Source organism: Gossypium arboreum, chromosome 10, assembly GCF_025698485.1.
Source record: "Gossypium arboreum isolate Shixiya-1 chromosome 10, ASM2569848v2, whole genome shotgun sequence".
Taxonomy (NCBI): Eukaryota; Viridiplantae; Streptophyta; class Magnoliopsida; order Malvales; family Malvaceae; genus Gossypium; species Gossypium arboreum.
Window position 1 is genome coordinate 103940138 of NC_069079.1, and position 12921 is coordinate 103953058.

The 12921-nt window shown below is 34.1% G+C and overlaps 1 protein-coding gene across 1 annotated transcript; it reads left to right on the forward strand.

The window, feature by feature from the left end:
• The first annotated feature begins 2960 nt into the window (after positions 1–2960).
• LOC108489352 (cysteine-tryptophan domain-containing zinc finger protein 7-like) lies at positions 2961–11920 on the forward strand. The gene is made up of 12 exons (XM_053019983.1): positions 2961–3198; positions 3315–3598; positions 4499–4571; positions 4659–4786; positions 4911–5279; positions 5358–6694; positions 6933–7327; positions 7423–9299; positions 9401–9558; positions 9666–9826; positions 10287–10441; positions 11189–11920. The coding sequence occupies exons 2-12, from the start codon at positions 3506–3508 to the stop codon at positions 11405–11407; spliced, it is 4965 nt and encodes a 1654-aa protein (XP_052875943.1). The 5' UTR covers positions 2961–3198; positions 3315–3505; the 3' UTR covers positions 11408–11920.
• The last annotated feature ends 1001 nt before the right edge of the window (positions 11921–12921 follow it).

Genomic DNA, 12921 nt, shown 5'->3' on the forward strand with positions numbered 1-12921 from the left:
GTTACAATACCATTTTCGTAACATGATTATCGAATGAGTAATTTTTAAAATTTAAAATGCCATACCAACAAATTTAATAGAAGAATTTTAACAATGTTAACAATTAGACTTTAATTTTAAATTAAAAAATAAAGAGACCAGGTCCTTAAAAGATAAAACTATGAAGACTAAATTCAAAATATGCAGAGAGTACAAAAACTTGAAATATATTATAACTTTTAAAATTGACTTAAGGTGTAAAAAATCCTCAAATTTTTTTAAAAAAAGAAATTAAGCCCCTCCCTTTTTTTTTTGCACTCAATTGAACACTTGAACTTTCAAAATGCATCAAAAAGACCATCAAAATTTTTCAAAAAGCAATTAAGCCCATGGTCTTATTAAAATTAGAAAAAATGATAAAAATAATAAAATTTAGAAAAATTATTAACTTTTAATAAAAATTTATAAATTTAAAATTATTAAAATTAGAATTTTTAATAAAAGTCATAAAAATTGTAAAATTTTATAAAAATCATAAAAAATTAATGACCTCTAGTTTTTTCAATTAAAGTTATCACATGTTGCAACACAACGTAGCATAAAATAATAAAAAAATAAAATCAATAAAAGTTATAGAAAAAGTATAAAATGCTTCTTTTGGTACGAAAATTTTTATAATTTTTTTACTGAAATTTATATTTATTTACATTTTGTATAATTTTCTTATGACTTTATAAAATTTAATAATTTTTATATTTCTATATATTTTATAAATTTTATAAATTTTATATCATTTTCTAATTTTAATATTTGAATTTTATTAAAATTAATAATATTTATAGCTTTTTATTGATTTTAATATTTTATATATTTTAAATTTTTAATAAAAGCAGGAGTTTAATTACTTTCTTTGAAAAAGTTTGAGGGTATTTTGATATATTTTAAAAGTTTAAGTACCTAATTGAATGCAAAAACAATGTAGAACTTAATTACTTTTTTTTGAAAAGGTTATTTAAAATTGAAGTATTTAATTAAAAAATAATTAACCCAGGTGAGAGTTATATTAAATAGATTTGGAATATGAGTTTTTCCTTTTTCTTGTTGATGATGCACTATATTTCAAACGATAAGCGATAGGAATTGAAATTTATAGCGAAATAGAAAGTAGACTTGGGTGTTCCACACAAATTGAAACAAAACTCTTGACATGCATCATGGTTTGCATTAATAACTATTTAACACATCTTTACTATTTCTAACCTAAACTCTCGAGCAAATTTGAATTCACTAATTAATGGAAAATAATTTAATTTTAAATATATAAAATAGGTTAACAATTTGAGTCAAATCCGATTCAGACTAAAAGTATCCATGGCCGAGTCATATTTCATGCATATTTATTCAAGTCTGACTAGACTCAAAATATTGACATCAAATTTTATATAAATTTGTTCATATTTATAAATGAGTACCACCACTGGTTAAATTAAATTTTCAAAAATATATTATTTTTATTTAATACGTAGTAACTATATATGCAAATTTACATTATCGTTATATATTTTTCATTTTTAAAATTTTAAATATAATAAACTCAACATATTTTTGGGTAAAAAGTATCATAAAGACCTTTATACTAAGAGTTAGATTGCATTTTGCTCCTCTACTTAAAAAATACGAAAATTAATCATTGTACATTAGATTAAAGAGCAAACTTGTTCATTTGTTAAAAATTTCATCCATTTCTATTATTAATAATTGGTCCCTATAAGTGAACATGAGGTAATCATAGCACGCCACGTATTATTGTTTAGTTATTCCATCAGTCATATCAATTTTTATCAGTACAAATAGATAAAAATTTTAATTGAAAAGACCAAATTTCTTTTTAATATAATATACATAGACTAATTTGTCTATTTTTTAGTAAAAAGGACAAAATGCAATTTGAATTCTAGTATAGGGGCCTCTATGATACTTTTACCCATATTTTTAATATTTACATTATTTTATACTATATATTAGAACTAATCATGGGTTGGGTCACCTGACTCAACCTGAAGGCTCGCTCGAAAAGTGGAACGGTTTAGGTAAAAATATAGGGCTTGAAAAATGGGCTTGGGCAAAAAAAAAGACTCGTTTAGCAAATGGGTCAGGCCTCGAGTAAGCTTTTTTTGCCCGAGCCCAACGCGACCCGAATTTGCAAAAAAAAAATTGATGTGTTTTTCCATTGTTTTGCTGTCATTTTAATATTATATTACTATTTTTATTTTTATTATTTAGATATTGTATAACTCTTATTTTGCTAATATTTTAGATGTATTTGCTTATTAAGTTACATATATTTTAGTATTATTTAAGTATAAATATATATTTTAATATATTTTAAATTTGTTTGGAAACATTTATTTTAATATTTTTAGTGTAATTGATGTATTAGATTTTTAAATTTTTATATAAAAAAATTAATATGGGTGGGTCGGGTTGAGCTCGGGTTTTAGCTTTATTATTCGGGCTGAGTTTGAACAAAATTTTAAACCCATTTTTTGTACTCGAACCTATCAGATAGGCCTGAAATATGGTTACGACTCGGACAACCCATAATGACATCTAGTATTTATAATATTCGTATCAATAAATTACATAATATATAAAATAAATTTATCACGTGTTTAGAGAGGTGTAACTAATTTTGGGTTTAATATTTTTATGCAAAGAAGATTTTAAGTTAGGCCGAACAAAGTCTAATTGAGACGAAACATTTTAGGAAGTTGATGGTACTTCATCCGGCCCGATCCACCAAGATCTTTGCCCACAAGTTCATCAACGAAATAATTTATTTACTTTGTTACATTCTGTTTGGGCTAAATATTTATTTATTTTTGTAGAATTAGATAAATTCACTATCATCTGAATATATATATATATATATATATATATATATATAAATATATATATATAGAAGAAAAGGAAATAAAGGACATAATAGAAAAAATATACATATATATAAATAAATAAAAGAAACCCAAATAAAAAGACCCACAAGAACCACAACAGCTCTTTGTTTCTGCAATTTTGTTTCAGAGGAAAGTGTGAACAAATTTCTGGAACCCCAAAAAAACCAACTCGGCACCGCGACACGGAACGAGTCAATCCGGAGTCGGCGGCACTCGTCGATCGATTTCAACCCCCATCATTTGATCATCAATATCTCTGATAGTGAGTTTAATAAAAAAAATAGAAAAAAAAATTGAAATATTAATAGACAAATTTTATCAAATTGATTGATTAAAAAACCTTGTTTATTTACTTTGTTTTCCCCCTTAATTTGGTAGGATCCAAGTCGGTTTTGGGAGATTTTCGTTGTGGGTTTTGGTGGTTTTTAGAATATATTTTTTATCGGATTTATTTTTATTTTTAAAATTTTGGTGATGTTGGATTTCCGGGAAGGTGGGGAATTGGAGGGGTGAGGGGCCAAGGTTTTTTGGTAGGTTAGGATTAGGGTTTTTGGAGGGCGGGTTTGGAGATGGATGAAAATTCTGAGCCTGAAGAAGGAGAAGCTTGCTATCACAGAGATGACGACGACGACATTAACCCTGATACCGCTTTCTCCTACCTTGTAAGGGTTTAATTTTTTTTATATATTTTTTAAGGAAAATTCTATAGATTTTACATCCTTTTTATGTCTAAAACTTGGGAATATGCTTTAGTTTATGCAATTTGGGTTTTTTATTATTATTATAGGAATTATTCTGAATCCTGAGTTTGATTAAGCATTTATGCCTCTTTGTAGGCAATGCAGTTCTATTGAGCTTTGTTGCAAGGAGTGGCTAATTATGTTTAATTTTGGGGTTATTAGACTGAAAGTGTAAATTAACTAATTACTAACTAGAACAAGCTGTGGCTTAGATGAATTAGAACCCTAGAAGGCTTTAAGTTTGTGGTGTATGATCATCGATTCACTGAAGTGTTGAAGTTGGATGTGCGAGGATGAAGTTATTTGCTTCTTAGTGAACTCTGTAGAAAAAATTGTTATTTTGATATACTTAGATAAATGCTTAGTTTAGGTAGGTTTGTTTTCATCACTAGGAATATAATAGAACAACAAGAAGAGTATGTATTAAAGCCCCATTTTGTGTCTTTGTTCACTTTTATAGTTGGTGATGCAATGTGATAGTATTTAAATATTGTCCTGTTTCTCAGCTATAATTTGGTGCATGATAGAAGCTTCTTTGCCTGGATGATCTTTGAAACTTATTCAACATTTAGAATTTTTTATGTTGATGATAGTGTTGGTTTGAATGCACAATGTGATAAACTTTATCAGTTCTCTTAATTTATTTGGTCTATTTCATATTTGCAATATTAAGGTATAATTAGTTTTGCGTGTTATTATTGAGCTCCTGAAAAGAATGGACTTCGAGATGATAATAATACTGGTCAATATATCAGCTTTAACATACATTTTGAACATTCTCTGTGCAATTCCATTAGTAATGTGGGAATTCATTTCTTAAAGGATGAAAAGATCAAAAACATTTTGGGACATTTTCAGAAAGATTTTGAAGGCGGTGTTTCTGCAGAAAACTTGGGTAAGTGGTCATGGTTTTTACGAACTTCAAATCTTATTGCAAGCTTAATGTTTGAAGATGACGAGCTGGACTAAAATATTTAAACAGGGGCAAAATTTGGTGGGTATGGCTCATTTTTGCCTACCTATGAACGGTCTCCGACAAGATTATCATGTCCAAAGACACCACAGGGAAACTCCAGCACACCAAGGTCTACAAACAATTTATCCATGGAGGTATATGAACAATATCCTTTATATATTTTGGTCATTTCTTTGGAAGATAATGTACTTAGCTGTTGCCTAGACAGCTTCTGAAATCCTAGTTTACTTGAGTGCCGTGGATTCTGTTACCATACAGGGTGCATTCCAGAATTTGAAAGCTCCTCCAAATGCACCCCCATCTGGGAGACCTGGAAATGCTACCTGCCCTAGTGGCAGTATTGCAGCTAAACATGACTTACATTTGTCTTTTAATCATGTTGCTGAGAAGCCTGCCTTAAAGGATGATAGTTTTAACAGAGCAGAGATTCCTACTGACCAGAAGACCCTAAAGGTCCGAATTAAAGTGGGATCTGATAACAAAGTTCAAAAGAACTCTGCAATCTATAGTGGTCTTGGGCTTGATGATTCTCCATCTTCGTCATTGGGAAACAGTCCTGAGGAAAGTGGAGGAACGGTAACTGGCTCGCAAGGAACCACAAATGAATCACCCACCAAAATTCTTCAGGTAGAGGTTCTCTTGGTTGTTTTCAATGTCTGCCTATGAACTAAGAAGGATGTGTTGATATTTTATGCCTTTATACAGGTTATGACTTCCTATCATGTCCCTGGTGGTGTACTCATATCTCCTCTTCATGAAAGCCTGCTATGCTTGTTAAGAAAGGAGAAGGAAGGTCCTTCTAGAGAGAGTAAATCTATCCCCTTGCTTAAGGCATGTCCAGAAAATTCTTCTGGGTTAATAGATGAGTCCATTTTGGGTAATGGAAAACAACTCAGGGAGAAGAAAACAAAATTTTTAATTGGGAAAAGCAAAAAGGTGGTGGAGTCAAAGCAAGGGAACCGCATGAATGTTGAGAATGATAAGAAGTTGCTCATAAAAAATAAGTTGCAAAATGAGATTGCAGGAGGGAAGGAGTTGTTGTCCCATGATTTGAAACACACAGCTCTATCTAATTCAGTTAATGTTGCTGACTCTGTGGAATCCATGCCTAGGGTATGTGATCTTTCTGCAGAGGCTAATCAGGATGGATCAAGAGGTGGAATATTTTCATCTGACTCATCAAAGAAGGATTCTTTGGAGTCAATATCCGGAAGGAGTAGAGCTAGTGGCAAGAAGAAAAAGAAGGATATACAGCGTAGTTCAGTTGAAAAGGTTTGGGAACAGAGTGTAGTAGATACCAGTAAGAATGCTTCAGTTGACCTTGGGGATAATGTTGGGAGTAAATGCTACCAAAATACTGCCCCTTTAAAGTGTAAGGAAGATTCAAAAACAAAGGTTGGTCAGGAAGCTACATTTCCTGTACAGAAAGAAACAAATATTCCATCTGAGATGGAAAACACATTGTTTGTGGGCAAGAAGAAGTCAAAAGGTAGCAATAATGCTGGACAAATTGCTGATTCAATGAAGGATAGTTTAAGGCTCGATGTGAGCGGAACACCTAAAGATACAACCAGTTCTAGTCAGAGTTTTTCTTCAGGTAAAAGTAATATGAATAGGTTGAAGTTGCAGAAGGATATTAATAAGGTCCAAGATAATCATAGAGATGCATTGGACACCAATTTCAAACAAAAACGTGACAAAATGGATCCATCAATGAGGCCTTTTCACAATAGACCAAAAGATGCTGGTCCTACTACAGATTTTGAGAGGGGGCACAATGGTTATTTGGACAAGTCAAAAGAAATATTTAGTGGTGGAACAGTTGATAACCAGCTGTTGGGAGTGGATGCTCCAGGTGTGGTTCCTCACCTTTCTGACCAGACACTTGCCTCTCAGACAACAGCATTGGCAACAACTGCTTCTGTATTCATAGAAGAAAACTGGGTTCAGTGTGATCGTTGTCACAATTGGCGACTTTTGCCTTTTGATACTAGACCGGAACAACTCCCTGAGAAGTGGCTGTGTAGCATGCTTAATTGGCTGTAAGTTCCTTAGATGAGTGTCAAATAATGTTTTTGTAGCATATGCTTTTCCTTTGTTTGAGTACAAGCCATATGCATTTATCTGCTAGTGCATCTGATGCTTCTTGACATGCAAATAAATAGAAAAACCTGGTGAATAATGGGTGCATGCATAGGTACATTGTCTATGTTGTGAACTGTGAACATATGCTTGTATATTTTTCTTTTGCTAATTTTTATTGTCGAAATTGTTGTATAGGCCTGGAATGAACAGGTGTGACATCAGTGAGGAGGAGACAACAAAAGCTCTCAGAGCATTGTACCAGGTTCCAGTAGCTGAGAATCAAAGTAATCCAGAAAATCATGCAAATGGAACCATGCCATTGATCACTTCAGCTCATCTACAGCATCTTGATCAGAAAAACTCTAGTTTCAATTCTCAGGTGTCATCTATTCAAGGCAAGAAGAACCATGGCCAGAAGGAACTGTGCAAAGCAGGAAGCAGTGGCCTGAGTCAGATGTCAAACTCTAAAAAGAACCAACGGCAGGAATCTTTGAAAAGTAGGAGCTTAAAGAACGTGACCCAGGTCCCTATCGAATCAAATCTCACAAAGAAATCCAGCTTCCAGCAAAAAGAAAAGTATCCAGCTGCAGGTATTTAGTCCACTTGGGAGCCTAAACTATCTGTCAAACTTTTATATTGAGAAACCCTTTTTTTGTTTATGTTTTGGGAAATTGTTTGATTGTAGGAGTGACCAAGCAAGCAAAGATGAAAAACAAGAGGGAGTCTGGTCTATATGTGAATGGAAGTTCAAAGAAAGTCAAAACAGAAATTGTATACACGACTGATAAACATCAGAGTGCTAACTTGGATGTCAGAACGGTGGGCCTTAATTCAAGCACTGGCTTGCCAACTCAAGCAAATGGAAGAAGTATGCAAAAGTATAATGAGTGCACTAATTCTGGGGATCTAAAGCATGATTTGAAAGAAAGATCAGTAGTTTCTGTTAGAAAACTTGTGGATCAAACTCAGGTCTCATCAGATGGTGTGTCACTAGACATGAAAAAATGTGATGAAAAGGCTTTTGTGAAGAAAAGAAAATTGGAGGACCGGGAGGACAGTGAAAATGGGAATGAGTTATATATTAAGGAAGAAAGTAGTGAGAGTGGGTTTAGGAATGGAAAGAAATCACGAGTTTCAAAGATTGAGGGGGAGCAGCCCCATAGAAATGATGTTGATGGTATGATGTACAGGAAAAGCATGGATCATTTGATTGGTAGTGCTAATGAAGTCAGGAGCATTGATAGGAACCAGCAACTTAGAAAACACAAGAAAAAGTCTTCTAAGAAAACGTTGGATGGCCTTGATTTATTGAGAAGGGATTCTGAAACTGGGCAAAATTTGAAGGCAGCAACCTCTAGCTCTTCTAAGGTTTCTGGTTCTCATAAAACAAGAGTGAACTTTGAAGAAGCAAGGGGTTCACCAGTTGAGTCAGTTTCTTCATCTCCCATGAGGACCTCATATCCGGAAAAGCTTGCATCAACCAAGGGGGAAGGTTCAGGGTATGCTGCTGCTGCAAATACTGGCATTCCCCCAAGTGGCAATTCTCGATCTTGGGATAGAGAAGGTACTGTTGAGCTTGCTCAGTCTGTTTCAGAAATGAAAGAGAGAGTATCAGGTGATTTTAATCCTAAATCACATAAAATTTCTACCGTGGGTTGTCAGGATAGAGATTCCATTAGCAAAATCAGCATTAAAACTAAACCTTCTTCTAGATTGGGGAAAAGCCATTTGCACAATGGTGATACTCATTTTTCAGAAAATGGGCTGAATGCTCTAGAATGGCCCCATGGTGAGGATAGAGTGAACAAAGAGTGCCAGGTTGTGCTTCCTCAGAAATCTGATAAGGGTTACATTTCACAGACAAAGAATAACGGAAGAAGTTCTGCTGCAGATAAAATGAAGGTTTATGATCCAGCTGATCGACAGGAAGATTTGTGTTCTAGAAAGAACATGAAGTATCAATCAGATGTCGACCCTGAGGGTCATGCATGTCTTCAAGAAACAACTGCTGATTGTAAACTCAATCTGCCAAAACCTAGCAAGGATGGGAAGAACAATGTTGGAAGGAGGGATCCTTCCGGTCAGTGGTCAAGTGACAATAGAATGGAAGCCCAATCAAATAAAAAGCATGAAGTTGATGCAAAAACTGCTGCTGCTGCATGCAGCACAAAGGGGAAGACTGCCCCTCAGAAAAATGTGATTCAGGATTGTGATGGTCAAACAAGGCAAGTAGAGACAAGAAATGGAATTTCAAAATCATCCATGCATTGTGAAAATGAAAGTCAGAAAGAAATAGCAGGCCATCTAACAGCACCAGAAGCCGAACAAGGAGTTGTTTCTGATGGGTTTCCAGTTAATGGTTCTGACAATGTTGATTTGTCTAAGGCTATAAAGCTGCCTGGAAAAGCTGGCACCAAGAATGGATCTAACCACAGTTTGGGGAAGCATATACCTGATTTGCGTGTGGCTCACAGTCCAGTGAGAGTAAATTCCTCCAATCAGACGGCAAATGATGCCCTGAATGATGCTGAAAAGCTTAGAAACTATGCTGATCGTCTTAAGGTTTCTTTTCAGATTTGTTCCGACATAAATATGCCTCTTTGTAGAAGTTATTTGAAAATGTTTTTAACTGTTATTGCTACCATTTCAATGTCTTCTTTCAGAGTTCTGGTTTTGCTTTTGAAAGCAATGAGATTTACTTTAAAGCTGCTCTCAAGTATCTTGGCGTTGCTGCCCATCTAGAGACAAGCAATAGCGAGAGTGGTAGACATTGCGACCTGAACCAAATGCAAGTGTATAACACTGCCACTAAACTTTGCGAGTATGTAAATGTTTTCAAAGTTTCAGGAAACTATTGTTTCTTGAACTGCAATAGATTTTTTATAGATTTCAATATCTTGCACAATGCTGAGCTTCTCAAGTTCACAGGATGTGTGCCCTCGAATATGAAAGGCGTAGAGAAATGGCTGCTGCTGCTTTGGCCTATAAATGCATGGAGGTAGCATACATGAGGATAGTTTACTGTAAACAGTCTACTAGCAGTCGAGACCGGAATGAGTTACAAGCAACTCTACAGATGGTTCCTCAAGGTAAGCCAGGTTTGTTTTTCTGTGATTGATTGCACGTATCTTGAGACAGTTCTATTTGGTAATGTCTACTTTTTTAGTTCTAATCATATGCAATAAGTGCTGTGATCATGTTCCAGAGAATGTCATATCTAGTTCCTTGGCTGGTTCAATTAGAGAATTTACCTAATTATATAACTTAAGGACATCAAACTACAGCATGAAGGTGGTTCTCTTTCTCTCTCTGGGTGGAGGAGCACCAGGGCTTTGGTTATATATTTAATTGCAATCTGCAGTGCATGTGGCTGGTTTAGGTTCCATTGAAGCTGCCACGTCTGGATATTTCCTGGATGGGCTGGAGCCCCAACTCTTGTTGCATATCATGCTTTAATGGATCCAGCATAAAATATTTATTGTAACAGATGCTTTTTGTTTGGTTAAGATGCAACCTTAGTTTTTCTTTTTCTGGGATGGCTTCTTTCAGGTGAATCTCCATCATCTTCTGCATCAGATGTTGATAACTTAAATAATCAACAATCAGTGGAAAAGGCTCCATTAGCCAAGGGTTTAGTTTCACATGGTGGGACCCATGTCATTGTTGCTAGAAACCGCCCAAGTTTTGTCCGGCTGCTTGACTTTGTAAGTTGATTCAGACTGACTGCCATTTTTTTCCTCTCTCGCTTTTGTATATTTATTTATTATTAGGCAGTGATCACTGATTATTCACTTCAGAAATCGTATGTTTTTATCAGGCAGTGATTTTATATGTTTTTATAAAATAGGCTTTACTCCAAGAGTGTTCCTAGGTAGATGAACACCAACTATTATGGTCAGACATCCCTAAAGTTGTTATGAGGTAGTTGGATTTGGATATATGTGATTTTGGTGGAATGAAAATGATACTCTGAAGTATCCAAAAGGCTAATGAGTAAATACCTAGTCACTGGCCCTGCAGTACAATTTGCATTATCCGACTTGTGTTCAAGGTAATCTAGGTTCTTTCCCAAGCTGCTGTTGGAAACCAAACTTTATGACCGCTTGAAGAGTCCTTGGATGGTTAAGAGAGGGAATTGAGAAGCTTGTTTTTCTTGACTGTTCAATTGGTTGATGATATCTGCAGTTTGAACTTCTTGTTGACTTTATAGGCTTATCTGTTTTCCTTGGTAAATGTTTCATTCTGATTTACGATGGATATCTTGAGGATTTGCCTGTACTGAAAATTTTTGAGAAAATTAATTTAGGACCTGACATCTGCGGAGAATCTTTATTGAAAATAATGCTAGACATCATGCAGTAGTTGATAAGAATACCATGTCTCTGGACGTCTATGTTAAGAAAATAAGGTGGTTCAAGTGGGTAAATGTGTGCATATTTTCTGTTTTGCAGACACAGGATGTAAGCTTTGCTATGGAGGCTTCAAGAAAGTCCCAGAATGCTTTTACAGCTGCAACTGCATCACTGGAAGAAACACAAAATACAGAGTGTATTATTTCTGTTAGAAAGGTGATTGATTTCAGCTTCCAGGATGTGGAGGGACTTATATGCTTGGTTCAGCAGGCTATGGAGGCCATTACTCGTTCCGGTTTAGTTGGTGCTAGAGATTAAGTTACTCGTGTATATATACAGTGTCTTTTTCGGTTTGGAGAAGAAAGGGGGAAAAAGATGCTTGCTTAGACCTGCAATTGGAAACACGCAAAGATGTCGGGTCACCAACAGCATGTTGCCTCTCTGTACATGTGTACAAAGTGAGACTAATCTGCAAATTTTGGTAATGTATATTTCTTATTTTTCACCTTCTTCTTGACATTTTTTTAAGGAGGCTCAACCTTAGGTATTGTGGGTTGGCAAAAAAAAAAAAAGAGGATGAAATTCTAGCCTTATTGGGAAAGAGATTTGGAGTTCTATGTAAGATATCACTTCCATATAGTATCTAATTTTTTTGCTCCATTTTATTTTGGGGCCTGAGGAAAAGGAATATACATAGAGATATTGTTAATCATTTTTAGGCAACCATTTTTGGGGAGGGTTGAATACTGCCTGATGACACTTTTCTTTTTATGCATTAATGCCTCGATGTTCTCTTCACAATTTTGGAATGGAAAATGATCATTCTTTTCATTTTGGAACTTTCATTTTACTTTCAATACAACTTTAACAAGCAATCTCTTCATTCATTTTATGCAATTCCATATTATTATATTTATTTATTGGGAATGCAGGCAAGTTCCTTGTAAACTCTAGTTAGCTTCATTCTAGCCTGAAAAACTGTGAGCTGCATTTTATGTTCCATCCACTTTGTTAATCAGATTCAATCAATTTCCTCACAAATTTTTATTCTTTTTTAAAAAGTAAGTTATTAATCTTGGATTAAGACCAGAATAGAAATGTAACCCTTTTATGAAATTTTCCAGTAGAGGGTGAAAGTACCTTGGTAGTTTTTATATTGTATCTGGGTTTGAATTTTGATGCTAGCGGAAAAATAAAATGAAAAAACTAGTCCTACATTTTGAATATGAACAAAATATTCCCTCCATTAAAAATGATTAACTTCTGCCCTTTACGTTCTAGCTTGGAATTTTAAATTGTTTTAATTAAATAATGTGGAAATTAATGTTGATTAGGGTAAACAATTATTTTATGTATTAATATTTGATATATTAACATGTTTTTTTATAACTTCACATACAAAGTTCAAAAATTATTGTCTTATTTTTATCATATATTTATTATCACTCTAATTTTACTTGACCACCAAATATTTTCTCAAAATATATTTACCCATTTTTGTCTTTTAACATTTTCTCTAAATCTCTAAAATGATGGCACTTCTACCAGGAACTTGTCACCCTAGAAGAACACCCATTTATTAAGTTTAAAGAAAACCCACCGTGTGAAATTGGATGAAAATGTAGCGAAGAAAATCCATTTATCCCCTGTATTTATGAACGATATACAAGTATCATCATAGGGAAGTGAAAAAGGTGGAAAAGAGAAGACAAAGCTCTACTCATGAATTGAAATATGCATCAATCGCCATAAGGACAAGAATTGGTGTATTATTTGTATGCAAAACAGCTTTTTGTATAACCTCCCAACCTTCAGCCGAAAATGGCTTCTTT

What these genes read in the sequence shown, in the direction of transcription:
- LOC108489352 (XM_053019983.1), top strand. Translation starts at nt 3,506, where the DNA reads ATGGATGAAAATTCTGAGCCTGAAGAAGGAGAAGCTTGCTATCACAGA. An exon ending in AGAAAAGTATCCAGCTGCAG is followed by an intron (nt 7,328 to 7,422) that starts GTATTTAGTCCA and finishes GTTTGATTGTAG; the next exon opens with GAGTGACCAAGCAAGCAAAG. An exon ending in TTGTCCGGCTGCTTGACTTT is followed by an intron (nt 10,442 to 11,188) that starts GTAAGTTGATTC and finishes TCTGTTTTGCAG; the next exon opens with ACACAGGATGTAAGCTTTGC.